At 37.9% G+C, this 27,395-nt stretch overlaps 1 protein-coding gene across 1 annotated transcript in view; it reads left to right on the top strand.

Moving 5' to 3' along the window:
- Nucleotides 1-26,469, top strand: part of PPP1R1C (protein phosphatase 1 regulatory inhibitor subunit 1C) — a 126,347-nt gene extending 99,878 nt beyond the window's left edge. The window contains exon 5 of the mRNA XM_020888682.2: nucleotides 25,992-26,469. Within this exon, the coding sequence (XP_020744341.1) occupies nucleotides 25,992-26,080 (89 nt within the window). The 3' untranslated portion in view covers nucleotides 26,081-26,469. The remainder of the gene's footprint in view (nucleotides 1-25,991) is intronic.
- The last annotated feature ends 926 nt before the right edge of the window (nucleotides 26,470-27,395 follow it).

The raw sequence follows: 27,395 nt of genomic DNA, 5'->3' as shown, positions 1-27,395 counted from the left end.
TGGGATTTTACTATGGGTAGATTTTAACATGCTTTAGATTATTAAGTACAGATCCTTCACACATGTTTGGGACTCATCTACAAATTTTCCAGTCCACATGTTTCAACAGACTTCTAAACTGGAAACCAGTTTGTGAAGTTTGGAGGAGGGTTGTTAATGCTCATCCATAGCAGCCCTGGGGTGGGGTTTATCTGACTGCTTAGTCATCAGAGTTCACAGGTAGCAGTCAAGGTGCTAGGAACACAGAATGAGGCTCTAACCAAGCAGCCTGTGACTTCCTATGATTACAGAGAGACTGAACCAGGCAAGGCTGACTCAGTGTTAGGCAGTTCTCTTATCGCTTGATTCCTCTTATCCCCAAAAGTTTCACAGATATTTCAACTACATTGATTATTTCTTTGTCTCTGCCCCTCAGTAATGTATTCTTTCCTTAGCTCTACAAGTTTGGCTTAATGTAATCAAGACTAAGGCAAACAATTTCACTAATAGAGTTTCTAGTAGCAATAAGGCGATAAACTTGTTTGACCGAAATGAGTCAGAATCATTCCTTGGTGTACACAAATTCTTATTTAAATTCATTTACACTATTTAACAAAATCCTACTAGCACCTAGACCTCTAGGCTTTTTTAATAGAGTGAGACAATCTCAAATGCTAGAGGAAAAGAAAAAAATAATCAGAGTTTCTTCTCTCTAGACAACCTAGCCAAACCAGCTCCAGGCAGGAAGAAATACCATTTATGTCTTGGTTTTGTAAACTAAATTCTGTGATTATAGTGAAAACCCAGCTCTGAACAAGAGGGTTTTTTTTTTTTTTTTTTTGAAGCATGTCCAGCTGGAGCCAGACAATTATGAAGTAGATTCCAGCTGTTTAGATTATTTCAACACAAGAACAACTAAATACTTCCACAGAAAGGACTGTCAGCAGTAAATTCTGGTTTAAAGTTTTAGGTACATAGAAAGCCAAATCCTTCAAAACCATTCCCACTCATCTTAGAAAGGGTAGTAAAATGAAGAGATTAATTCTCACTTGGAATTTTAACTGGCCCTACTACTGTAAGTCTCCAGGTGTCTCAAACTGTTCCAAGCACAAGTGTCAGCATTTGCTAAAAGCACATAATTCTAAGTTGGAAAAGCTAGCCCTTTCCTAAGAAATTTAAAAATATGCCAGCTTTGGGGTAAATGTTTCATGTATTTTGTTTGTGAACTGTGCGTTTTGTCGCACATTTAGTTTTTTGCCTTTTTATAAATGTAGATATTTATTTATAGGTGTAGATATTTCTATAAAGTCTCATTTTCATCACAGAGCACAAGCTAGTGTTTAAAGTATAAAAAGGTAGCCAAAATATAACATGATAACCATATGGCAATTTTCTTAAACCACAATAATCATCACTATACTGCTAATTAATTTGGTAATATTCTTAATTATATACTCTGTAACCAGTAAAATGAATAATAGTCCATATCAATCCTTAAAAATCAGACTGTATAACTTTATGTTCTAAGTAAATAAATCTCCTCAGTTTTACTCTATGCCCAGCATTATCTTCCAAGAGCACACATATTTTTAAGCAATTTATATTAATATTCCATTTTACACGCTTATAGTATATTCTCTCTTCATACTCACATATTTATAAATTATACAGTTGAATCTGGTTTTAATTTCAAAACCTGACTGAAAGCAAAACATTTCAAGTATAAATATTTAGTCTCTCAAGATGAAATTGATTCATTTTCCTTTAGTATACGTTCATAGTATGTATGTTTTGTTTGGACATTCTTGTCTGTGGAGACTTAACAAAACTATCCAATGGTATTTTGTATAAAGATAAATGCTAATTCTGATTGGGTTGCAGTTTGGGACCAAAGTGAAAATTCATTTTCTCACCTGATGCTATGTCAATTTACTGTTAAACAGGTCTCCTGAACTATAAATTTGTCTTCTGTGTGTATATATGTGTGTGTGAATCTATGTAGTTGAGTATACTTTCTGAAAATAAGGTTGCAGGAGTTAATAGGTGAGGAATGTCTTCAGCCTTACACAAGTAATAAATTGGGTGACATTTGGTATTTATAACAGATGAAAAACAGATGAGAATTTTTTTTCTGCCCTAACCTCTGATGAACAGATAAGCTTAGTTTCTTTAAATGCTGTGCTTAATATTTAAATTGAATCTTATTTTAAAAGATAGTCCAAGATGAATTGATAAAATCATTCCAGATGCAATCTTCCAGAAATGACAATATAAACTTAATTCTTGAAGGATACATTTAAGCAATATGCCAGATTCTGAAAGTCAAAAGCTTTCAGATGATAACTAGTAAGTTTTTCGTAACACCTAATGTTTAATTTTTCACACCCTAATTCTCTATTCACACATGCCAATATTCAGAGTTACATAACAATGTAAACCATTATTTTGCAAAATAAAAACTTTAAAATTCGAAAATAAAAATAAGCAACCTGTTGTTTCCCAGGGCTGATTAAATAATCTAAAAGTTTTACCTTTCTTTCCTAGAAACAAATACTGAAAGCAGTTAACCAAGTCCAGGGTTAAAAGAGGAAAAAATGAGTACATAGTTTTGGATATGTTGAGTTTCTGATGACTACTGGTGAAGGACTATTTTTCTAGCCTTAAAGAAGTAATAATTAATTTGGAGGAATACTAACATTTATCAAGGAGGTAGTAAATGCAGCAAAATAGAACACGAAGGAAACTGAGAAGGAAGAGTAAACAAATGCAGCAAGGAGGTCACTGGGAGAATATCCCAGAAGCCAAGAGAAGTTGAATCCTCAAGAAAGAGTAAACATTTAACAGTGGCAAAGACTGAGGGATGGTGAAATACGATTAAAGTTTAAGAAACACCAGTTGGATTAGGCCAATCCAAGTTCCTCTATCAACAGTTCTGGTAAAGAAACTGAAGTGGAAGTCATATCAGAGTAAGTGGTTGAGTGGATAGGATATGAGAAAGTGGGACCAGCAGTGTAGACAGCTCCTTTCTCAAAGAATGAGATAGAAGCAAGAAAAATATGTATGGTTAAAGGAGTTTTTTTGCTTTATTTATTTTTAGGATAGAAAATACTTGACTACATTTGAGTACATTAATAAACTGAGGGGAGGAACACAGTAGAGCGAAGACAAAACGAAGTACTAGGCAGAGCAGAGGCAGATGCTAACGATTCCGGAGTTGGAGATGTGCACAGAAATCCTTCCAAGACCATGAGCACAACCAACCCTACCTACCCGCTCTATTTGTCTTGTCTCTACAGCATCAACTGATTGTTTTCTATAATACTATATAATTCACACGTTTGTTACTTTTACCATTTGTCGTCTTCTCCTCAGTCTCCTTTGTGACCCCTTCATTTCTTGCTATTCCCTCTTGTGCATTTAAATATAAGTGTTCTCCCAGGACTTTATAAAATAAAGTTCACAGGAGCAGAAATTTTAATCTTTTGGTCATTCATTCATTTCAAGCACCTACAACATGGTGGGCACTTAGTAAATGCATGTTCAATGAAAAGATGTTAAGAGTGTAGAATTTAAAATGTGTTGGGGTTAGCTTGAAAGATTTTATTCTTTTACCTGCAAAGTAGGAATGATTAAGTTGCAATTTAAAAGGAAAGTAAGGTCTTGAGAGATTTCCTATATACTGAAAGCTAAACATTCCCTATATAGATCAGAGGTTATTTGCAGGAGTATGTAAGCCCCATATAAGTTCATTATTTGTTTATTCCACATAATGATTTATTTTTCTTTTTAATCACCCACCATCATTTAAGCAGATTTCCCTGTAGCTCAAACGGTAAAGAACCTGCCTGCGATGCAGGAGACCAGGGTTCGATCCCTGGGTTGGGAAGTTCCTCTGGAGAAGGGAATGGCAAGCCACTCCAGTATTCTTGCCTAGAGAATTCCATGGACAGAGAAGCCCAGCAGGCTAAAGTCCATGGGGTCACAAAGAGTCGGAAACCACTGGGTGACTAATATACACACATCACTTAAGCATCAGAATTAATGCAGTGATTCAGATGTACCACTTGTCTTGGAAAACAGGAGGATGTGGCGGAGGGACATGACTCACATCTCAGCATGACAACCATCACCTGAATCTGATTTGAGGCTGTCCCCTCATCACCACCACCCAGGACATAGGTTCACAAGATGAAGTATGTGATCTTCATTTGCAGAGGTCCTCACCACTCTCTGTGGTATCCTTAACCTCCAAGTCCACTGTCAATTGCTATTAATGATAAATAGCATGGTTCACTAACAGAACCTGAGCCAATGTTTTGTACAGTATGGCCGTTTCATCTTGCCTGGACTTTTCAGGCAAATGTATCTGCAATCCATGACATTGATAACATTCAACTAACAAGTAATTTATGTTCCAATGGGGTTTCTCTTGTCCTTAGAAACAGATTAAACTCCTCACCATGGCTAATTAGATCCCCCAGGAACTAGCTGCTTCAATCCTCTGACCTCCCTTCGCAACTCTCCACTTGGCTTCAAATGTGCTCCTATTTTCTGTCCTCAATGGCCCTCTTCCATTTTCTTAATATCAAGCTGCCTCCAGCCTCTGTGCCTTTATATTTGCAGTTTTCTTTAGAATTTCTTTCCTTCAGATAAAGAGCATGGCTGGCTCCTAATTCTGTTACACATGTAAATATTTGTTAACAAGAAGTTCCTTCCTTCAAAACCATACAAGTTGTTCTGAAATAATGCATCTCAGCACTCGGTTCTTTCAGAATCTTCAAACGGCAACTTGCGAGAAAGGTTTACTCAAGGCAAAGGGGGCAATTTTCTAAGGGCAAGATTAATTCAAACTTTTAGTCAAAATCAAGTGACAAAGACCACACACAGAACAGACTGGAATTCCAAGACTTGATTCCACTTTGAAGAATGTGTACTATTAGGTTTACTCAATTTTTAAACTCTGTTCATGTAAATACAACGGCGCCCACTGAATGTAGCTAGCCTGTAAAGGTATCTTGAACACCACTTATTTCTCTGAAGAAAAATTTCTAGCATATTATATGCTAATTAAAACATTTTGGCATTGATTGGGGTTATAAATGGTGCTCTTCTTATGTAAGTTTTCCATTAAGGTCCTTCAAATACTAACTCCCTGGAGTATTAGTCCTGATTAGCTTACTTGATATTATTAATAAGCCCTCCCTAAGGGGGTGATAAAATTAACACAGATTCATTCCTGTACATGCACACGCATTTCACATACTCCATGAGGTGTTTTAAAGTACATCAGAGGAAACATAACAAACGGGAATTAATCACTAATACATAGAACAGATAATGAGAATCCTGTCCTCCCTTCCTCCCCACCCCCTCACCTTAAATTAATTTTGAGTGGACTGACAAGAAAATTAAACGTTGGCTTCCTGTGGGACTGAGTGACTGGTTCGCACCTTTATTCTTTCGGTGGAACTGATGGGACTTGAAGAAACTGCTTCCGGCACCTCCCATGGTTAACTTGAAAAGTATTTGATCACAAACGACTCCAGTCTGGATCTGGCTTAGAATGGAAATATGGCTGCAGCCCTCCTCGCGGCGTACGCCGTGAAGGCGGCGCACGTGACACGTGGCGTGGCACGTGGCACTGTGCCGGGCCGGGAGCATGCGCCCTGCATGCTGCATTCTGCACGCCTGCGCGGCCGTCTCTGCACCTGTGTGCTCAGTCCCGCCTAGAGGCTGCAGGCGGGAGGCGAGCGCTCTCCCGATGGCTTCGCTGCCAAACTCAGCTTTGCAAGCGTGAATTCTCACAACGCGCTTTAATGAAGAATAACAGAAAACGGTGTTGGTGTAGTGGGAAATGGCAATTTTGCACAGGACGCTTTGGGAGCTGTGCTTTACTGTAGTTTGCCTGAAGTTTGAACAAAATTGAACAAAAAAAATGAGGAATTTGGTGCTTTAGAAAGTGTGAAAGCTGCTAGAGAACTCTGGACTCCTCTATCAGAAATAACTGAAATGAATGAAACTAGTAGAAAGTCCAGGACTTAACAACAAATCTTGTTATGAAGACGGCTGGCTGATCAAGATGACACTCAGTAACCCTGCACAACTAGATAAGTGAAGAAGCATATGAAAAAAATACATAAGAGCTACTGAGGAGTGAAGACAGAACCCCTAAATAAATAAGCTTGAAACAATCTAAGATCGTTGTCTTAAATTAATAGTGGGTAAAGTTTTTGAAAGCAACTTTTAGCAAAAGAAATTACTTGCCACATATGTTACTTGTAGAAAATACCCCGTAAATTGCTAATTATTTCAGATAAACTCTGTGCATCTTTTTCACAGCACTTTATAAACTTTAGGTCAGTTGGTGAAGAATTTGCCTGCAATGCAGGAGGCCCTGGTTCGATTCCTGGGTCGGGAAGATCCACTGGAGAAGAGATAGGCTACTCTCTCCAGTATTCTTGGGCTTCTCCTGTGGCTCAGCTGGTAATGAATCCTCCCACAATGCAGGAGATCCGGGTTAGATCCGTGGGTTGGGAAGATCCCCTGGAGAAGGGAAAGGCTACCCACTCCAGTATTCTGGCCTGGAGAATACCATGGACTACAAAGAGTCAGACCGGACTGAGAGACTTTCACTTTTATAACTTTTAGGTTAGGCTCCAATTATAATGGTCTTCCCAGGTGGCACTGTACTGTACTTAGCTGCTCAGTCACATCTGACTCTTTGAGACCCCATAGACTGTAGTCCATGGGGATTCTCCAAGCAAGAATACTGGAGTGGGTTGCCATGCCCTCCTCCAGGGGATCTTCCCAACCCAGGGAAAGAACCCACATTTCCAGCATTGCAGGTGGATTCTTTACCATCTGAGCCACTAGGGAAGCCTATGTAGGAGACATAAGAGGCATGAGTTCGATCCCAGGGTCAGTAAGATCCCCTGGAGGAGGCACTGGCAACCCACACCAGTGTTCTTATGTGGAGAATCCCATGGACACAGAGGAGCTTGGCAGGGCTCCTGTCCATAGGGTTGCAGAGTCCAACATGACTGAAGTGACTAAACAGACATGCACCAGTTACAATATTCAAAATTCCTGAAGTTATCTGTGGTTAAAAACTGGTTATAAAAATTCTATAATTGAAGGATGACATTGTTTTCTCATATAATATTTTAACTTGCTTATAGCCACCCCTGGATTTGGGTCAAAATACCTAATGATCTTCCCATTGGAAATAACTGGTGGTGGAGAAGAGCTCTTGTTAGTTGTACAGTGCCAGATGAAGAACAATATTATTAAATGTGCAATATACTGTGTTTACTCGTGCTGTTTTTATACAATGAAGCATCAGCCTTGAGGCAGAATAAGAAGCAGTTCAATAATAAAACATTTAACTTTATAATTAAAAAAAAAAAGGAACTGTTGCTTCTGCATTTCTGGATCTTTATGGGGTAAAGAGGCACTGCAGGCTTTCCCGAATAACTGTCATGAATCTCAAACTATGTTCCTCCCAATTTTCTCTTCCCACTTCTTGAATATATTTATTGCACACAGGTGTAAATAGAAATGTAGAATTTACTGGCAATTTCATCAGATAAAGAGAGGAGAGGTTTAATATCAAGTACTCCACAATAAACTCTCTTAAAATTTTAGTGAGTGATCTGTTTTCTTTCAAGTCTGTCTTCCAGGTCCCACTTGCCTTTTGTGGGATCCAGCGTCTATCCTTTCTTCACTCCTCTCCCCTCAGGTGCTGCCTAGCTCCTGCAGATCCCAACCCTTCTTCTCTTCCAAAAGCAAATGTATTTCTCTTCTTTATTACATGCATAATAACCAACCTGGTTTTTTTTTTTTTTCCTGAATCATTGATGCCAGTGATAGCACAAACCCCAGAGCCCCAGCATCCAGTATGAATGAGTTTATCAGAATGGCTAATGTAGGTCTTCTGGAGGATTTGTGTGTCTACAGTCCTGAAAAATAAAATTTCTTGTATTTTATATCTCTCCTTATAGAAAAATATAAACATCTTACAAGCATATTTTTGAAACACAATCACTTCTTAATTTGGAGACTTCATGCAAGAAATAGAAAAAAATGCTCATTAAGTTTGGATTTTCTTCAAATATGATGGTTGTAGCTTCCTATAATATGGTATTCAGTTTGCAGCAAAAAGGTACAAGCTGTTCTGTCTCAACACGCACTAATCTACACTTATTTGTGTACAGAGTATTAACCTAAGAACAAATGTCTAAAAATAACTGTACTATCATAATAAACACCCTAAAATAACTTTGTTTATAAAAAACCTGAAAAATTTGACTCCAGTAATTGACTCTTCAACAGATGTAATCTGTCACTCTACATTCTTTTGGCAATTATGTTTTCTAGGGAAAAAAAATCAGAACTAAGTTCATTTGCAATTTTGAAATAATATTGGTCCAGGAAGTGGTTCAGGAGAAGTTGGAATTCCTAGGACATTTCCATAATTTATGGGGAAAGTACTTTAGCATATTTGAAATCGGTACAGTCATAGAAAAATATCTGCCTTATTCCTAAGTGCATCAGCTCTCCAAATAGGCAGAGAACAGGCAGCTGTCTAAATATTATGATGTAAGAAGAGGTACAAAGTCCTAATTTTCTGAATCATCTCCATCTATCATTGTGTTTCTTGACACCTGGATTAAAATTGTCATTGCTTGAAGCTTTCCTCAGACTATGAGAAAAGAAGCCATGTTCTTAGGGGAAATTTTTTTTGTTAAAATGTTTATCAAAAATATTGCAAGGGAATGGAGGTAAATCTTGGGAATGAAGATAACTTCAATTAGGAATACATTATGACTAGAAGAATGAGATGTTGGCCCAACAAGAATGAGAAATTGCGTGTCATAATGGGGGGAAAAAAAAAAACTACAGTTGACTCTAGCATAAAGAGAGTTTGAAATGCTTAGTTCCACTTACACATGGATTTTTTTTCCCACTGAATATGTACTACTGTTGTCAAACTCAAATTTGTGTGCCCAACATACAAAAAGGCCAAACAAACCCAAACTCTTTTGGAGTGGAGAAACGATTATTTATTGCAGGGCCTTGCAAGGAGAAAGGGATTGCTCATGCTCAAAAGACCCAAACTCCCCAATGGGCTTCAGAGAAGAAGTTTTTACAGGCAAGATTTGGAGAGAGGTCTGCAGGCTGTGTGACTTTCTTCTGGGTTGACTGCTGGAACAGGGTGGTGTTTCAGGAATCTCAACCATCAGCCTTCTGGTTCCAAAGTGGGGTCCACATGCTTTGCTCAGGCTGAAGTTACCATCCTGTACTTGGGTGGGAGTCTTAATTCCTGTAGAAGAACTCAGAGATGTGTGTCAAATAGATACATACATATCCTCCTAAGAGAAACCAGGTTCAGACCCCATGGCTGCGCTGGTGTTTCTGCATTCCCTCATCCCCTGGTGGCTCAGATAGTGAAGAATGTGCCTGCAGTGCGGGGTTCCTGGGTTCAAACCCCTGGAGAAGGGAATGGCTACCCTCTCCAGTATTCTTGCCTGGAGAACTCCATGGACAGAGGAGGCTGGCAGGCTACAGTCCATGCGGTTGCAAAGAGTTGGACATACACGACTGAGCGACTAACACTCATAATGAGTAACTGTTTAAATCTGCCCTTCGGAACCCAGGGAAGGTCGAGGAGGCTGAAAGCCTTTTCCTACAAACAAGATAGAGGGACATAGCTTTTATGGTTGGGAGATCTCACAGGGTCTGGCTCGTTTCACTAATGTACTACACGATCTGTGGTTGGTTGAATCCAGAGGTGCAGAAACACAAATATAAAGGGTTGACTGTAAAGTTATATGTGGATTTTCCAGTGTGTGTGTGTGTGTGTGTGTGTGTGTGTGTGTGTGTGCTGGGGGTGAGGTGGGAGCTGGTGCCCTTAACTTCTATGTTGTTCAAGGGTCAACTGTAAATTCCAAACCAGGAATATTGGGTTTTGATATCAACTTGCCAAGGCATCTTAGGCAACTCATTTAATTTTTGGCAGACACAAATTCCCAACTGTGAAATGGGAATAATAGCAGAAGCCCTTTTCATGTTCCAGTGTAATGTTGAGGATAGAATGATATAATTTTTGCCCTGATAAATTGAGAAGTGTTGTAATAATATGTTATTACTTTATTAAACAACATGATAGAATCAGGAGAATAATGGGGGCAACGAAAGAAGAGTCTTACTGTAGGTTAATGTTAATTGTAAATATTGGTAAGATAGAATAAAGGTGCAAAGGAAAGAAAGAGGATAAAACTTCCAAAGTGATCCTTCAGTCTGAGACAGCTTGGATGCTGCGTTAAGAGGTTGGGGTTAGTCATGCTTAAACTGAACCTCACTTATATCTAGAATTAATTATGATCATAATATAAGAATAAATTAGGTGAGAGGGGAGATATAGATGAACAAGAACAACAAAATAAGAGGTGTCAAGAATTAGAGATTCTGCTTACTTATATTTTCAAAACCAAATGGAAATAATGATGAGGAGGAACACAAATGCTAAATTGTTGGGGGAATTTTTAAAAAGGTTTTCTTTGCTATGTTTTCCTAGGATCTTTAGGAGATTGCTTTTAATATGTTCTGATATCAGATATCTGATATGTTCACATATGTTCAGATATCAGATATGTTCAGATATCTGATATCTGGCATTTTCTCCACAATTGTTTTCTCCACAATTTATGAATACATGTTTAATCTGAGAAAACTGTCAAATTTTAAGCACTTTAAAAGTGAGTTGTGGCAATTCTGGGCCAAACACTTGTTTTACAATCACTCAAATACTGTCATCTGATTATTTACATATTCACATAGTGAAGTTGATCATAAGTGCTCAGGACTTTATAATAATAAAATTATCATCTCAGGAACAAAAGAAAGTGTGAAACCAGTATGATGATTTTAAACCCTGACCTGAAAGTCTGCTACTCATTCTTCAAATAATGCCTTGCCCATGAGGTGGCAATTACTGACTCTGCAAAAAATGTCCTAAATTTTCTCTATTACTTTAGTTCTAGTCGTTAGTATAAATTTCAGATTTAACTTGAAGTTCACTCCTCAGACATGGTAAAATATTTCCCATCTTTGTCTAGTTCTTAGCTCATCAAAAGTTGCATTCAAAGATGGAGGAATAGGGGAGAAAAAGGGAATATCCCAGTTGCCTTTCATTTTCCCTATCTTCTTCCATCCCAGAAAAAGATTGGAGGGAAGACATTAAAAAGGGAGAACAAATTATTCAAGACACTTTGGGCTTCACATCTCAAAATCCAAATCTAATTTACTTTAGTTCCAGTCATTAGTGTAAAGTTCAAATTACACTTCAGCAGAACTAAAGAGCCTCTTGATTAAACTGAAAGAGGAGAGTGAAAAAGTTGTCTTAAAACTCAACATTCAGAAAACTAAGATCATGGCCTCCAGTCCCATCACTTCATGGCAAATAGATGGGGAAACAATGGAAAGAGTGACAGACTTTATTTTCTTGGGTTCCAAAATCACTGCAGATGGTGACTGCAGCCATGAAATTAAAGGGTGCTTGCTCCTTGGAAGAAAAGCTATGACCAACCTAGACAGCATATTATAAAGCAGAAACGTTACTTTGCCAACAAAGGTCTGTCTAGTCAAAGCTATGGTTTTTCCAGTAGTCATGTATGGATGTGAGAGTTGGACTATAAAGAAAGCTGAGCACAGAAGAATTGATGCTTTTGAACTGTGGTGTTGAGAAGACTCTTGAGAGTCCATTGTACTTCAAGGAGATCCAACCAGTGAATTCTGAAGGAAATCAGTCTGAATATTCATTGGAAGGACAGACCTAAAGCTGAAACTTCAATACTTTGGCCACCTGATGTGAAGAACCGACTCATTGGAAAAGACCCTGATGCTAGGAAAGATTGAAGGCAGGAGGAGAAGGGGACGACAGAGGATGAGATGGTTGGATTGCATCACTGGCTCGATTAACATGAGTTTGAGCAAGCTCTGGGAGTTGGTGATGGACAGGGAAGCCTGGCGTGCTGCAGTCCATGGGGTGGCAAAGAATCAGACATGACTGAGGGACTGAAGTGACTGAAGAGGTTTATTGAAAGACTATTTGACTACTTTATGAGGGAAAGCAAATCACTAGGCAAGAAAGGAAAGGAAGCAGCTGAGACTCAGGAAACAAAGAGAATCAAAGGCTGCTATCTCATCCATTTCCTTTATTATAACTTCATCCTCCCTACAGTCCCCTGAAGACCAGCTGTTGCCTTAAGTAGGAAACATGGGCACCAAGAGCAAACAAGTTTAACACCATGTATCATCCATAAATTAAAGACTCTCGTATAATGACTTGGTTTTAAACAACAAGATCATGGGAAAGGGATTATACTAAGAACAGCATGGGTCAGATATCCCTGTCCTTGGCATAGCAGTCAGAGGATAAGATAAGAACCAGGCAGGGCTGATTGTTACCTGATATTTGGAGTGGGGAGAAGAGTGGTTCTGAAGGAAAGTGAGTGGGAAGGATAGTCATTCCCTAGAAGAAGGGGAGGGTAGAGAAAAGACTAAACAATAGACATTCATCATAAAGAACAAATCAGGAATATCTGGGGGATAATGTTACTTGTCGAGAAATAAATTTTTCTTAAAAACTTAAAGAATTATACCTCTTATTTCTATCCACTTCTAACTATATTCTGGTACTACTGTTGGTGAATTTCCAGAACATGCAGCCTCTAATTATAAAAAAGGGATTGTTCTCAGAAACTTGATTTCTAAGGAATTTGGATCTGAAAATACATAGAATCAATGCTATTTTTTTCAGGCCAATTTATAGAAAAAGGGTCCATAATATTGCCTAAATTATTATAGTAACAGCCCATTTCAATCTAACAAAACACCCATTACAGTATCTATCTAGAAATTCCAGTTGCCCCATACCAGGGAAGACATTTTACCTTCTAGTGGTTTTACCTGGATATCAGGCAGCCAGGTTGTGGTTGGGTAAGAGAAGGCAGGAAGGGAACTCTGCTGGGACTCCCAGGCACCAGCCGTTTTGTCATTTTCTGGGTCTGGTTAAAACCTGTGTGCTAGATTGAATGATTGCTCTCTGCTGTGGGACTTCAGAAAATAGGCACTAGTTCACATTTTAATATGATGGTGGTGGTGGTAACAGTATGTGTTCCTCCAGAGGAACTGCCCAACCCAGGGATCAAACCCTGGTCTCCTGCATCACAGGCAGGTTTTTTTTACCGTTTGAGCTACAGGGAAGTCCATATATAAAAATATATATATGTTTTCCCTCTCAGTAATGTCTATTATTTAAGTGAGAAATGAAACAAATATTTAAGAAAAGGTAAGTAGACTATAGATGTACAATAAGTTTAGGGGAAAAATTGAAATAATTTCAAGTCATTTGGTTGTGCTAAGCCATAAACATACTTCAAGAGAATTCTGCCTCTTAAGGCTATGGTTTTTCCAGTAGTCATGTATGCATGTGAGAGTTGGACTATAAAGAAACTGAGCGCTGAAGAATTGATGCTTTTGAACTGTGGTGTTGGAGAAGGCTCTTGAGAGTCCCTTGGACTGCAAGGAGATCCAACCAGTCCATCCTAAAGGAGATCAGTCCTGGGTGTTCATTGGAATGACTGATGCTGAAGCTGAAACTCCAATACTTTGGCCACCTGATGTGGAGAGCTGACTCATTTGAAGAGACCCTGATACTGGGAAAGATTGAGGGCAGGAAGAGAAGGGGATGACAGAGATGGTTGGATGGCATCACCGACTCAATGGACATGGGTTTGGGCGGACTCCAGCAGTTGGTGATGGACAGGGAGGCCTGGCGTGCTGCGGTTCATGGGGTCGCAAAGAGTCAGACACGACAGAGTGACTGAACTGAACTGAACTGAATCTGTAGGTTTAAATGAAATTCAACATGAGTTTTTTAAAAAAGACTTACATTAACTTTTGTTAATAATTTTAGAATTTTTCTAATATAAAGGTGATTGTAAATTAAATGCAGTGTATAAATACTGAAAGTAAGATTGTTTTCCTTTTCAAAAGAAGAATTTGAAAATTCAAAAGTCATGGTTTTAGGGCAACTAATTTATAATGTCAAAGGTAAGTTTGATGGTTCTAAGTTTGGTTTTGAAAAGAATTTCCCAGGTAAGAGGTAATCCTGTGTTGAGAAACTGAATAAATTTGGTAGGCAAATACTTATTTTTCCTAGTTATTGCATTTTTATATCATAGGGTAGAAATAACAGAAAATTAGAATTTTAAGCAAAAAAATTTTTTTACTATTTTTTTCCTTTGTCATGTAAACAATGTAAATTTGCTTCTCACTAGGCCTTTTGCATCAAGTATTAATAAAATCAAGATTAGAAAAGAATAAATTGTATCAGCTCATCCAAGGAGAGTTTGTTAAAGATCTATGTAAAAAGAAGAGAGATTGTGACTTTACACATGGGCAACAAGTAAAACAGACCAACTGGAGGGCAGAAAATCAAAAAAGAAAGTGGGTCAGTGAGTCCCATGGTGATACAATAAATTGCTATTATTTAAATGGATGGTCAGAGAGTAAAACTGCCTGTGAACAAGAATGCCTAGGAGAACAATGGTAAATCTGAACAGAAGAAGCAAGGTCAGAGAAAAGAGTGGCAAAGCTCAGAGTGTGAACTCCAGGTCCTTGGGTCAGGCAGAAGATGAAACAGAACAATCTCATCATTCAGAAGCTTCCTGGCTGCCAGCAAGCTGCATAATGAAACACAAACAGGGCTGAGGCCCTCCACAGAGAAATCAGGGAGCAAAACAGCCTCAGGACATGGAGAGAGCTGAGCTGATTTTGAAACTACATGAAACTATCAACTCATCGGGATTAGCACTTTCCCCCAAAGACAAAAATTAAGTAACAGGAGAATCACTGAGGAGACCAAAATACTTAAATCAAGTCCATTTACATTACTTATATTGTGAAAGTCATGTACCCAATGGGATTAATTAACTGTGCTTGGTGATCAAAACAACTTTATATACTGAGGAAGTACCATTTCTCCTTTTCATCTTTAAGATTTCCTACATATTTTCTTGGATAGGTAGAATTTCAGAAACATAATTACTAAATGAGTAGAGATTGGTAACCTGAAATAGTATGGGAGACTGAGAAGAACAAACTAACTCCAGGCCAAAAATAATCTACCCTTTCTAGTTGTTATAGGACATGTGCTTAAATGGATTGGGCAGAAGTTCATCCATCTGAAAAAAAAACTGGCTAGGTTGAAAATTCTTTATACATTGAATAGGAAATTATTTTCAAGTGAGATAATTTTAAAGTTTGTTAAATGATCAAAAGTTAGTTAGATCAAAATTTAGTCATTTCCTTATTTAAAATGCACTGAGCATCTGTAATGTTGAGACATTGTTCTGGGCTCTGCAGATCAGTCAACAAATAAAACAGTATGTTGGCTCCAATTTCATGGTGCTGATATTCTAGTGGAGGCCCACCACAAATCCATAAATAAATAGGCAACCAAGAAGTGATTAGTGCTCTAAAGGAAGGAAAAAATAAGCTAAATCACATTGAAAGTAAAAGATACATGAGATGTTTTAAATGGGACACTCAGTGGTCTTCTCTGAAGTGATGACATCTCAACAAAGGCCTAATGAGGTGAAGAAAAAAATGCATATGAGCCCCTCAGAAGAAAAGGAATCCAGTAAACAGAATGAGGCGAACAAGGTCTGAGGCTGTGCAAGGCCTGTGTGTAAAATACCGATGGAGCCAAGAGAGTGAGGGAACGGTTAAAAGGAGACAAGTCCAGAACGAGACAGAACTTAATCATGCAGCATCTTAATGATTACGAATTTATGGTGAGTCATTTGAATTTCCTTCTTAGGATAAGAATAATGAGAAGTCATCAAAGATTTTCACTGGAGGAACGATGCAATGTTTTGAGAGATTTTTCTGTAAATTGTTTGGGGAGTTAACTATAGAGTGGAAGAAGAGAAAGTGGGAAAACCAGTTAGAAGGCTGTCTGAGATCCTCCAAGTAGAGATTAATGATGGATGGGACAAAGGTGGTAGTGCTGGAACTGATGAAAGCTGATTAGATTTGGAATACAATTTTGCATGTGGAGGCTTCACAATTTGGTCATGCATTGGAAAAGGATTATGAAAGGAACAAGATGATGCAAAGAATACATTAGAACTGAGAATATTCTGTTAACTAAGATGGAAAAGATTTGGAAAAGAGAAGGTTGGTAGGGGTGAGGTGCTTGTTTCTGTTTGAAGATTCAGGACAGAATCAAGACCATGTTTTAGATATACTAAATTTGGGATGCCTATTAAACATTTAAAAGTCAGAATACAGGTAGGCTGTTGGTTATATGAATCTGAACTCAGACGCGGGACTCGGACTGGGACTGACAATACACAGTTGGAAATCATCAGTTTACACATTATATTTAAAGCAGTATTGGATGAGATACCTGAGAAGTGAGTACAAATAGAGAAAACATTTAGTAACCAAGTCCTGGAAGTGGCTGGCATGTAGAGTGAGAATGAAAAGGATTATCTAGCTGGCTGTTAGTGGCCAATGAGGTAAGTGGAAAAACAGGTGTGTTTGATCATTTTGAAATTAAAGTAATGTTTCAACAAAAAGTGACCAATTATGTTAAATACTGTCAAGGTTTTATGTAAAATGGGTGTGAAATGTTAGTTTCACTGGATTTCCCCAGATGGAGTTGTTGGGGAAATTTGACAAGAACTATTTTAAAGGAGTGATGGATATAGAAGTCTGATTAGAGTATGTTAAGTAAAGGCTATAAATCTTTTTTTATACTATAGGAGTTTTGTTCTAAAGAGAAGGGGCAGTGACTAGAGGTAGAATGGAGTCAAGAGAGAGTTTCTTGAAATGGAATAAATGAAAATATGTTTTTGTGGTTATGGAAATATTTTAGTAGGATGGGAGAAATTGATGATGCCAGAGAGAGACAGTTTATAATTTTTGGAGAATTCTTTGAAAGGGTGAGAGATACTGTGAAAAAGAGGGGTGGATAAAAATGAAGGGTGAGGCTTACGAGAGGAGGCAGAGATATGGGTATAGATTCAAATATATTGGTAGATTTGGCCATGCTGATGTCAATTCATTAATGGTTACTTCAAATATTTCTGTAAAATCAACTAAGTGTGAAGAGAGCACAGAGTTGTTAGAGATTTGAGGAGAGAAAAATCAGACAATCTAACAGTCTCTGGTGCATTTAGACAACTGATGTTCAGTGATTATTGACACAGATGGATTAATTAGTACCATAAGGCTGACTGTCCCCCCGACAATCAGTGAGCAAGAGCTTTAATCCATGGAGGGAGGGGGTTACCTGCAGAAACAGCACAGTCAGCTCTAATAGTCATCTTGAAACTAACCATTCAGTGGTCTGATCAGTGTTATCTTGATTGTTTTAAGTACAGTTACTCTTCATTCCCATGGTTTGTTCCCATTTCCTTGTGGCCTGGTCTCAGGATTTGGGCAGCTTAAGTCATGGCTACAGTCTGGTCATCATGCAGGTAACTCCTTTCACCTGGTGGGGTTTTCAGCATCCACAATACAGCTCAGAAGAAGCTCAAAGGGGGTTTCAAGAGCTAAGAGACAGTTCAGAATATTATCTACAACCCTTGAGGAGAAACTAGAAGTCGTTGACTTTGCTTAATGACCAAATGACCAAACGATTGTCATTTGGTCTCCTTTGTTTTCTTTCGTTTCTGCATTTTTAAACTTTTTTGGTTAAACTTATTTTTTGACTAAAGTTTTTCTACAGACGAAAGGCAGGCTGAGGACTTGGGAGCCCAGGGAAAGGGTCGTAGGGCCCTGCTCCATTTCAAGGGTGTGGTAGCCTAGAGTGACCATTGCTTCAGTAGAAAGGTACTCTCCTTGGAAGGCAGAGACTTTGAAAATGCCAGGACAGGACATCCTTATGTGGACACACTTAAAAAAAAAAAAAAATAGGTGTCATTTGTTCTGTGGCTTTAAATGCAACTCTCCATTCATTATTTTATTTTTAGTGCTTTCAAGGCTAACCACTGACTCCTGCTGATTCATGCATTCTTTAATTTAGATATGCTATTGTGTTCAAACAATGACAGCCAAGCCTTGCAAGAGAAGGAGTCATTCTGTCTCTTGCTATAAGTGAAATTGCCCAACACTGTTTAGCTCCATTATGTGTAGGCTTAAAAATTTAACTTTACTTCTGAGTTCATGGAATGCATTAGCTTTGAAGAAAAAGGGAGAGCACTTGGCCATAGAGAGCAAAAGAGACACTTGGTCTATCAAAGTGATTCTCAACCTTGTCTAAGCAGCAGTATCCTCGCGAAATTAAAAAATCATATTCTTGCCTGATTCCAACGTTAGACTTACTGATAAAAGGTATGAACACTTTGCATGTTGAATAATGAGACTAGATTACTCTTCAATGATACTCTTTGAATTCATACTTCTAATGATAGCAGGTAAGTGTACTTCGTCTCCTATCTTCTCCTCAGTATTTACTACTTAATCTTTCACCCAGGTTTTACTCTTGGGCAACAGCTTTGGTAAAATACATGATAAGTAAAATATACATAAATATGTAATACTTCTGAATATTCATGAGTTTCAAACATGCTGCCTCTATTCCTATGTATGATTAAGAAATTAGCATATTAGGCATTTATTCTTCTGCAGAGAAATGCTTCTCTATGTAATGAGTAGTTAAGTGAAATGATTATGTGTGGATTTGCAATTTACATGAACTGAACAGTCACAGTTCGGGAGCAGAGAACAACTGTGCTATGTATATGGAATTACTTTAAATAAAGTAGAAAGGGATGGATTTAAGGTGAGTTCAGGACATATTTGGTGTTTACCTTTGGAATGAAATGGATAGGTCATTTGATCTCTGTGACCCTAAGTATTAAATTAATAGATAGCTATTTATTATAAATGAATGACAAAAAGATTAGATAAAATAGATGTGAAAGCATTTTGGGAAATACAAAGCACATTTTCAGTCTGACAAATGGTGGGCATTTACTTCGTAGCCTTGATGTACCATATTATCACTTAAATTCTATTCCTTGGGTAAATTAATATGATTATTTTGATAAAATTTGAAGGATTGATATACAAGCAATCTACCATCTTTTTGGAGCCACTGAACTCTTTTGTGCATAGTAAGCCTTCAGAAAACTAATGATTGTTAAACGTATTTTTCAAATAGTTTTCTCATATAGAAATTAGACTTGCTATTTTGCTTAATCTAACCAGTGTATTGCTCCATCAATGACTGTCCAAATTATTATCTCCTGAGTTGGACCTCTTCTTCCTCACATCAGATCTCTCCAAATGCTTTATTTCTATAACATGCTTTCATTGAATTAATCTCTTTTGTATGTACACCATCACCTCTGAGCTACATTCCCATCTGATTTGCAGTTGTGTCTCTCCCCTGTTCAACACACAGAAGGAACATTATTATATTGAACTCATATTGCTGCTTTTCTGATAACTTGAACATTATTTGTAATTTGGTTCTATTCTGAGAATTTTGTCAGGTTAAATTTAAATTCTACATCTTCCTGATTACAAATTCTATTAAAAACATCAACAGCAATGATGAAAAAAAGACTGAGAAGTTACATCTATATCTGTTATTCATTGAAAGAGTTTGATAATGAAAAGGGCCTCATGATCTTAAGTTACTACATTTTCCTTCAGGTTTTATTTGGAAAAGATCAATGACAATGGAAGATTGAGCCCTAGTGGTCCACATGAAAAGCCCCCAGTAGAAATTAGGGGCCTAGGTTTGTGTCCTAGCCCAGCCCATGATTGCTATGTATATTTAAACAAGTCCCTTTGCCAACTGAAATTGTCCTTTCATCTTTAAAGTGAAGAGACTAGACTTGAACTCATATTCACAACTATTTGTGAGTCAGAGACCCTTCTGAGATTCTGCTGAAAACTATGGACCTTCTTCTCTGAAGAGGCACAGATATAAGTATAAATAGAATTCCAAGAGGGTCAGAGGCTCTCAAAATACACCCACAAATTCCCTAGAGGACTTTAGAATGAGTTGAAGTGACTAAAATATGCAGTTGAAAAAAATGAATTCATTTGCATTTGCTACTCCCAATGTGAATTAGTTTTAAAATGTGGATTTGGGCCATTTATGTCATTTAAAGTTAGTATTACTTTCTTGTAACTTACAGAACTCACAGCAGAGCAGATTCTTCAGTAGAAAAGATCTGCTTTGTATATGAGTAGCATCTCAGGGCCCTTGAGTTTTTCAGTCTGTCCTGCTACTTACTGCAGGATTCCTTCTTTAACTCTACTCTGAAATGGAAATTTCACTTTGACTTGAACACACACAGTGATGGGGAGCTCATTCACATGCTTACTGCTGGGCATACATGAAGAACTTAGAAATTTTCTTCTTTATATTAAACCATACAGATGTCCCCAACTTAATGATGGTTCAACTTACAATGGTTCAAAAAGCAATATACATTCAGAAGAAACTATATTTCAAATTTTGAATTTTCATCTTTTTCTGGCTAATGATATATAGTAGACTATGGTCTCCTAATGCTAGTCAGGGAAGTGAGCTCAGCTCCAGTCACCCATACCATGATGAATAAAAACAACCAATGATGAATGAAAACAACCAATACGCTTACAACCATCCTGTACTCATACTGCCATTCTGTTTTACACTTCCAGTATGGTATTCAGTAAATTGCATGATGTGCCACACTTTACTATAAAGTAGGCTTTATGTTAGGTGATTTTGCCCAACTGTAGGCTAACATCTATGTTCTGAGCACAAAGTCTAGGCTAAGCTATGCTCTTCAGCAGGGTAGATATATTAAATGCATTTTCCACTTATGATATTTTCAGTGGTTTACCCTTTTGTAAATCAAGAACTATCTGTAATTTGCCTTTACCACATGAATGTCTGCTCTCAGTAGCTACTTAGATAAATTTTATTTCTTTTTCCAGGCTTTGAGGAAATCAACGGCAACCTCTTTTGTCCTCTTAATTTTCTTTATGCTTGACAGTCCAGTTTTATATTCAGTTCTTTTGGAAGCGATTTCATAAAACTGCTTTCAATCCCAGTTATTTCCTTCAATGGAACCCTTGAATTGCCAAGTCCAGAACTGGGCAGCATAATCCAGAAAAGGTCTGACCAGGGCAAGAGAAGTTTCCTCTCTTGAACTGCTGCCTCTGCTGTTAGAAGAGCTCAGTTCTTACACACAGGTGACTCTGCTGGGTCACCATGAAATGGTGGCCACTTGAACCCCTAACCATAACCAATCTAGGTTGTCCTCATCCTCCTTTAGCATCAAAATAACCTTCCTACAGAAAAAGCTCCCTTTGACCTCTACCTTAATCACTTAGGCCATCTTCCCAGCTCCTTGGAATACTAGTTTTGTCATTCATCATGTCATCTTTTCTTCCAAGTTTCATGTCCTCTATTAATGTAATAAATCTGCCCATTTTTCCCTCTGAATTAATTGATAAACATATTGGCCTGTGGTTTGCCAAATGTAAGCCTCCTTTTATGGATGAATTATTTGTAATTCTTCACTCAGTCACTTTACAACTTCACCCAGCTCACATCTAACCTCCTGACCTACAGAATGGAGACGAGCATGAGTATAATGTTCTGGGTGGGGACAATGTTTTTTTTCTTTTTCTGCTTTAACTCTGTCTGCTTTCTTTCCCTCAAACTATTTTCTTCATTCCTTCATGGATTCATATTGCATCCTTGTCTTGTCTATGGTTTCTTCTCTTGGGTGTTCATTCTTGCTATGGAGAAAAGCACCTCTGTGCATCTGGGAACCCCTCTGCTTTCCGCCCACATGAACCCTGGCTGTGTCTCTCTTGCTTCAGGAGGCCCTTTGCCACATGTTGGGAATCAGCACCTGTGCAGGTGAGGTGTTTTCCTATGTGCTCATTAGCATCTGGCAGAAGAGGAAGCTTTGAGAATTTCATCAACACCTCCAGACCAAGTTGCTTCCCTTCACCTCCAGAATTACTCAAATATTGAATGTGGGTTCAAAGAAAATTTAAATATAAAGCATATGTGTGTCTGGAGATAGGAGGAGGAGCATGGGGAGAAACATTTTAGACAGTCCTCCCAGACTTCACACTTTAATCTCAGCATTTATTGCATCTAAAACCAACCAAACATTGCTGGCAAGGAAAAAGAGTCAAAACACAAATTAACTAACATCTGTTACTCAATGGAAAGATGATATTAGTGATAAATGGTTTGAGAACCAAAGAATCTGTGGTTCTGTAGAACAGCTTGTGTTGTCACCAACTCCTGCCTTATCAATATCTTTCACCTGGAAATGGTTAATGCCACACTCGACTAAGGCTGAGAAGGCATGTTTCAAGGTTTGCTGGAGTCATTTTACTTTAAATAAAGCTTTCTCATATAACTTTGTGGCCATTATTATTACAAAATAAATAAGTAAATAGACCTATAATCAAAACATGGGGAATAGCTGATTAATGGTTTAATAAATTGGAAATTCTAGTTACCATTTTTTTAAATGTTTGACCCCCTCATAGAGACAAATCATTGTTGGCATTGAATTAACCCTAATTTAAAGAAACTTGTCTGAACACAACTTCTGTAATTACCCCAAGGATAAAAGGGATGAATTCTGGAGACAGTAAAACCTTTGGGAACCCAGAGAGATGCAGGCAATTTTAGCTCAGGAAAGAGTGGAAGGCAGCTGCGTGATTACTGTTCTTTAATACTTCAGAGGGAATGACAAGATGGTTTGAACCAGATTAGTAGGTAATCCTACAATAAATCCTAGAGATTGATAGATTAATTTAGGTTAGCATCCAAAAAGTTAAAGGTGAAAGTGAGTTGGGCGTCTCCTGACAATGGATCTTTATACTTCATTCACTCATTCATTCATTCAGTCATTCAGTCAGTCTAGACTGAGGAACTTTGATGTGTCAGAACTTCTCTTGGAACCACACTATCATTGTTGTTGTTTTTTAGTCACCCAGTCACGTCCAACACTTTGAAACCCCATGGACTGCAGCATGCCAGGCCTCCCTGTCCCTCACCATCTCCCGGAGTGAGGCCAGATTCATGTTCATTTCATCAGTGGTGCCGTCCAGCCATCTCATCCTCTGACACCCTCTCTTCCTTATGCCCTTGATCTTTCCCAGCATCAGGGACTTTTCCAATGAGTCAGCTGTTTGCATCAGATGACCAAAATACTGGAGCTTCAGCTTCAGCATCAGTTCTTCCAGTGAGTATTCAGGGATGATCTCCCTTAAGATTGACTGGTTTGATCTCCTTGCTGTCCAAGAGACTTTCAGGAGTCTTCTCCAGCACCACAGTTTGAAGGCATCAGTTCTTTGGTGTTCTGCCTTCTTTACGGTCCAGCTCTCACAACTGTACATGCCCACTGGGAAGACCATAGCCTTGACTATGTGGACCTTTGTCAGCAGAGTAATGTCTCTGCTTTTCAACACACTGTCTAAGTTTGTAATCACTTTCTTGCCAAGAAGCAATCGTCTTCTGATTTCATGGCTGTAGTCACCCTCCACAGTGATTTTGGAGCCCAAGAAGAGGAAACCTGTCTTTGCTTCCACCTTTTCCCCTTTTATTTGCCATGCAGTAATAGGGCTGGATGACTTGATCTTAATTATTTTTTAATACTTAGTCTTAAACCAGCTCTTTCTCTCTCTTCCTTCAGCCTCATCAAGAGGCTCTTTAGTTCCTCTTCTCTTTCTGCCATTAGAGTGGTATCATCAGCATAACTGAGGTTGCTGATGTCACTGAGGTTACTATCCTTGTAACCCTGAACAAATCATTTATCTTCTTGGAATCTAAATTTCACCATCCAGGTATTTTTTTTTTTTCCTATCCAGGTATTTTTTTCACTACATCTAGGTGTAGTTATTGTGAGGTTTAGTAACTCAGGTATGTAAGACTCTAGCAGAGTGACTGATTGAATGCTCATTAAACTCCCTTTCCTTCTCCTTAGCATTTAGAGCTCTTTTTCTCCTATGTAATCTATACCAAGATGAAATAAGTTCCATTTGTTAACAATGAAGTTCTCTCTATGGTGGCTGTGAGTGATCTGGGCTTGCAGATGAAATTAAAGTATTTAAATATTATTACAACCAATCGAATATATTTTCAAGATAATCCCCCAAGTCCACGGATGTCATTCTTTGTCAAATGGTTCTCTGAGGCTTGCTGACTACAGTATATGCAAATCCACTCTCTCTCTCTTTTTTAGTTTCTTCATTTCATAGTAAACAAGAGCAGTGACTTTCTTTCATTTATTAATTCTAACTACAATGTTTTTCAAAAATATTTAGAAAAATCTCATAAACCAATTTTTGAAAAATATAATATCTATAAACTTTTTAATGTTAAGCACCACTATAATGCAATGTGTTAGCTAGTATGATGTTTTAACAGAATAGACCCAAGTGAAATGAAAGATAATTTTGTAGAGAATGGTTGTAGTAATTGCCTTCTGATTTACACCCCAAATTTGAGTTAATTTTGAAAAAAATCTGACCATACATTAGTGTGGAACTTCCAAAGACAAAGATAATTTTGTAGAGAATGGTTGTAGTAATTGCCTTCTGATTTACACCCCAAATTTGAGTTAATTTTGAAAAAAATCTGACCATACATTAGTGTGGAACTTCCAAAGACATATATTTAAGTGTCACATTATTAATTCCATCAATCATTTATATAATTAGTATTAATGAACACCTCCTTTTTGCCAGGCTGTGTGCTTGGGACTCCAAAGTGAAATTCTGTAATCCTGACAGCAGCAAGTTTGTTCTAGTGAGAAAGACATGTAAACAAATACAGTTCTATAAAGTAATTGATACAAAAGAAAATGATCCAAGAGCAGAGGGGAATATTTGAAAGACCAAGGAGGTTCACTTTGAGAACTTGGGGAGCCTTCACAGGGGAGGCCAGCTGAGATCAGGATGAGTGAGAGGTTATCAGGTGGGTGAGTAGGAAGAAGCTATTTGGCAGGGAGAATAGAATGAGAAAAAATGGAGGTTTGAGGGAGCCTAGAGTGGCCTGTGGGCAACCTGGTGGCTCAGATGGTGAAGAATTCGCCTACAATGCAGGAGACTCAGGTTCAATCCCTGGGTTGGTAAGCTCCCCTGGAGAAGAGAATGGCTGGTATGGCTAGAACATTCCAGTGTTCTTGCCTGGAGAATTCCATGGACAGAGGAGCCCAGCAGTCCATGGGGTTGCAAAGAATCAGACACAACTGAGCAATTAACACACATAGAGTGATCTGTAATGTTCAAGAGCAGGTTAGTATTGTTGGGGCGTAAATTACTGTTAGAGGGGGATGCAGGAAAGGCTGGTGGAAATAAGGCCAGATAGGTAGGGAGCAGCCAGATCATATCAGCTTACATAGCAGGCAAAGATGTGACAATGGTTCTCCTCTGTGTAGGTTGTGGGGGAAGTGACGGAAGAATTTTTAATACAGAAGTTTCAGAATCATATCCTTATGTTTTTATTCCTAAAGAAGACTAACAATATTCTTTTTTTGTTTGCAAGTTACAGAAATGGTGCATACAGACCTCTTTGTTCCTGAGGTTCTAATGGTTCTCATTGTAACAGAATTCAGGGATGCCAAAAGAAATATTTGAACTAAGTGATATGTCAAAATTACAATAAGAGCCTGTGAGCAGATTTTTAGTTAACAGGTTTTTAATAGGCAGTGATGCAATTCTTAATGAAGAAGGTTTAATTGCTATAAAAGATGCCTGTCTCTAATGGAAATTGGGCTGGGTGTGTTTTTAATCCCTCGGTGAATTAATTAAAAGGTCTATATAGGATTGATTGTTGAGATTCCTGGAGAAAACACATATACACCAATGAAAACGTTCCAGTCATTTTCTTTATCTCTTGGAGCAAAGCAGTCAATCTGCCAGAAATAAATTGAGCATAATTTTTATAATTTCAGGGGTTAAGCATATGAAAGGCCAGAATGAATCAGCATTCCCTGAAGAGGAAGAAGGCGTGAACGAGAGTGTGCAGCAGTGGGACCATTAATTACGGGTCTGCAACAAGAAGGCTTCTTGGGAATAACTGAACTATCAACCTTTCTGAATAGCCCATGGAATGCCACTGCTTAACTTCTCCTCTGCTCGCCACACTCATACAATAGTAACACTTCCTGGGAAGTGCCCCTCGATGGAACTTTAGAACTACCTACAGATTGTTTCATATTATGATACTTACAATTAAAGAATAAGCATTTATTTTACAGTGATTTTTCTTTTTAACCACATAGAAAATGTGCAAACATGTGAGTGTTCTAACTTTAATACTGCCCAGCTTAAGCCCTGATGTCCTACTGATACAATTTGCCTTCTAAGGTCAAATGTAAATAGCATCACTTTAAAGGAAAAAAAATAAATATTAAATATCTTTAGACATGAGTACGTGTCTGGGTTTAACTTACAGAGGAATTTAATTAAACTTTTAAGTTAAGCTCTGCATTTATCATGTTTCTGTATATTTAATGGTACATGGTATTTATTTCAAAATGATTAAGAAATGCCAGATTTTTTGATTCAAAATATCAAAAGGTATTCATCTTTAGATATTAAACATCTTTTTCTCTCCAACAACACATTAATGGTTAAAGGACCACAGAAGTTTCTCCATTTTCTAAGCTGTGAGAGATGTATTTTTTATCACTTCCACTAGTTATTCAGAAAGAAAAATTATAACTCTAAAATAAAACATGCCAAATCTCCCCTATTGCTTATTTTTGGCTATTACTTGAAATGTGAGGTGTTTCCTATTGCATTTTAATGAATAATTAGATTTTATAAATCTATTATCATAAGAAATTTCATTAATTCATGCTTTTATTAATTCAACAACTATTGTTTATGAGTTTATCTCTAAAAAGGTACTTTGCCGGGTGTTATGAAAATAGAGGAAAGAGTATTTCTCCACTACAGAACTGGCAGAGAAACATCAGTGCAAAGCAAGATTTTCCAAGACAGTATGTATTTACTGAATATGACTTTTGATAATTCAAAGTCTTGGCATCCTGAACAATATTGATTATTTATTGCATTATAATGTAGAGTATCTGTATCACATAATTTAATGGACTGTAGCCTTCCAGGCTCCTCTGTCCATGGAATTCTCCAGACAAGAATACTGGAGTGGGTTGCCATGCCCTCCTCCTGGGGATCTTCCCAACCCAGGGATCGAATTCCCATCTCTTAAGTCTCAGTGGCATTAACAGGTAAGTTCTTTACTGCTAGAACCACCTTGAAAGCCTAATGGAGGTGAAGGAATGCCCAATTTGGTTCCCACATTAATAATATTAGTGAAGTCCAAATGTTTC

This window comes from Odocoileus virginianus, chromosome 13 (genome assembly GCF_023699985.2).
Source record: "Odocoileus virginianus isolate 20LAN1187 ecotype Illinois chromosome 13, Ovbor_1.2, whole genome shotgun sequence".
In the NCBI taxonomy this organism is placed as follows: Eukaryota; Metazoa; Chordata; class Mammalia; order Artiodactyla; family Cervidae; genus Odocoileus; species Odocoileus virginianus.
Note: the sequence above shows the minus strand (reverse complement) of the source record. Positions and strands in the feature narration are given on the sequence as shown.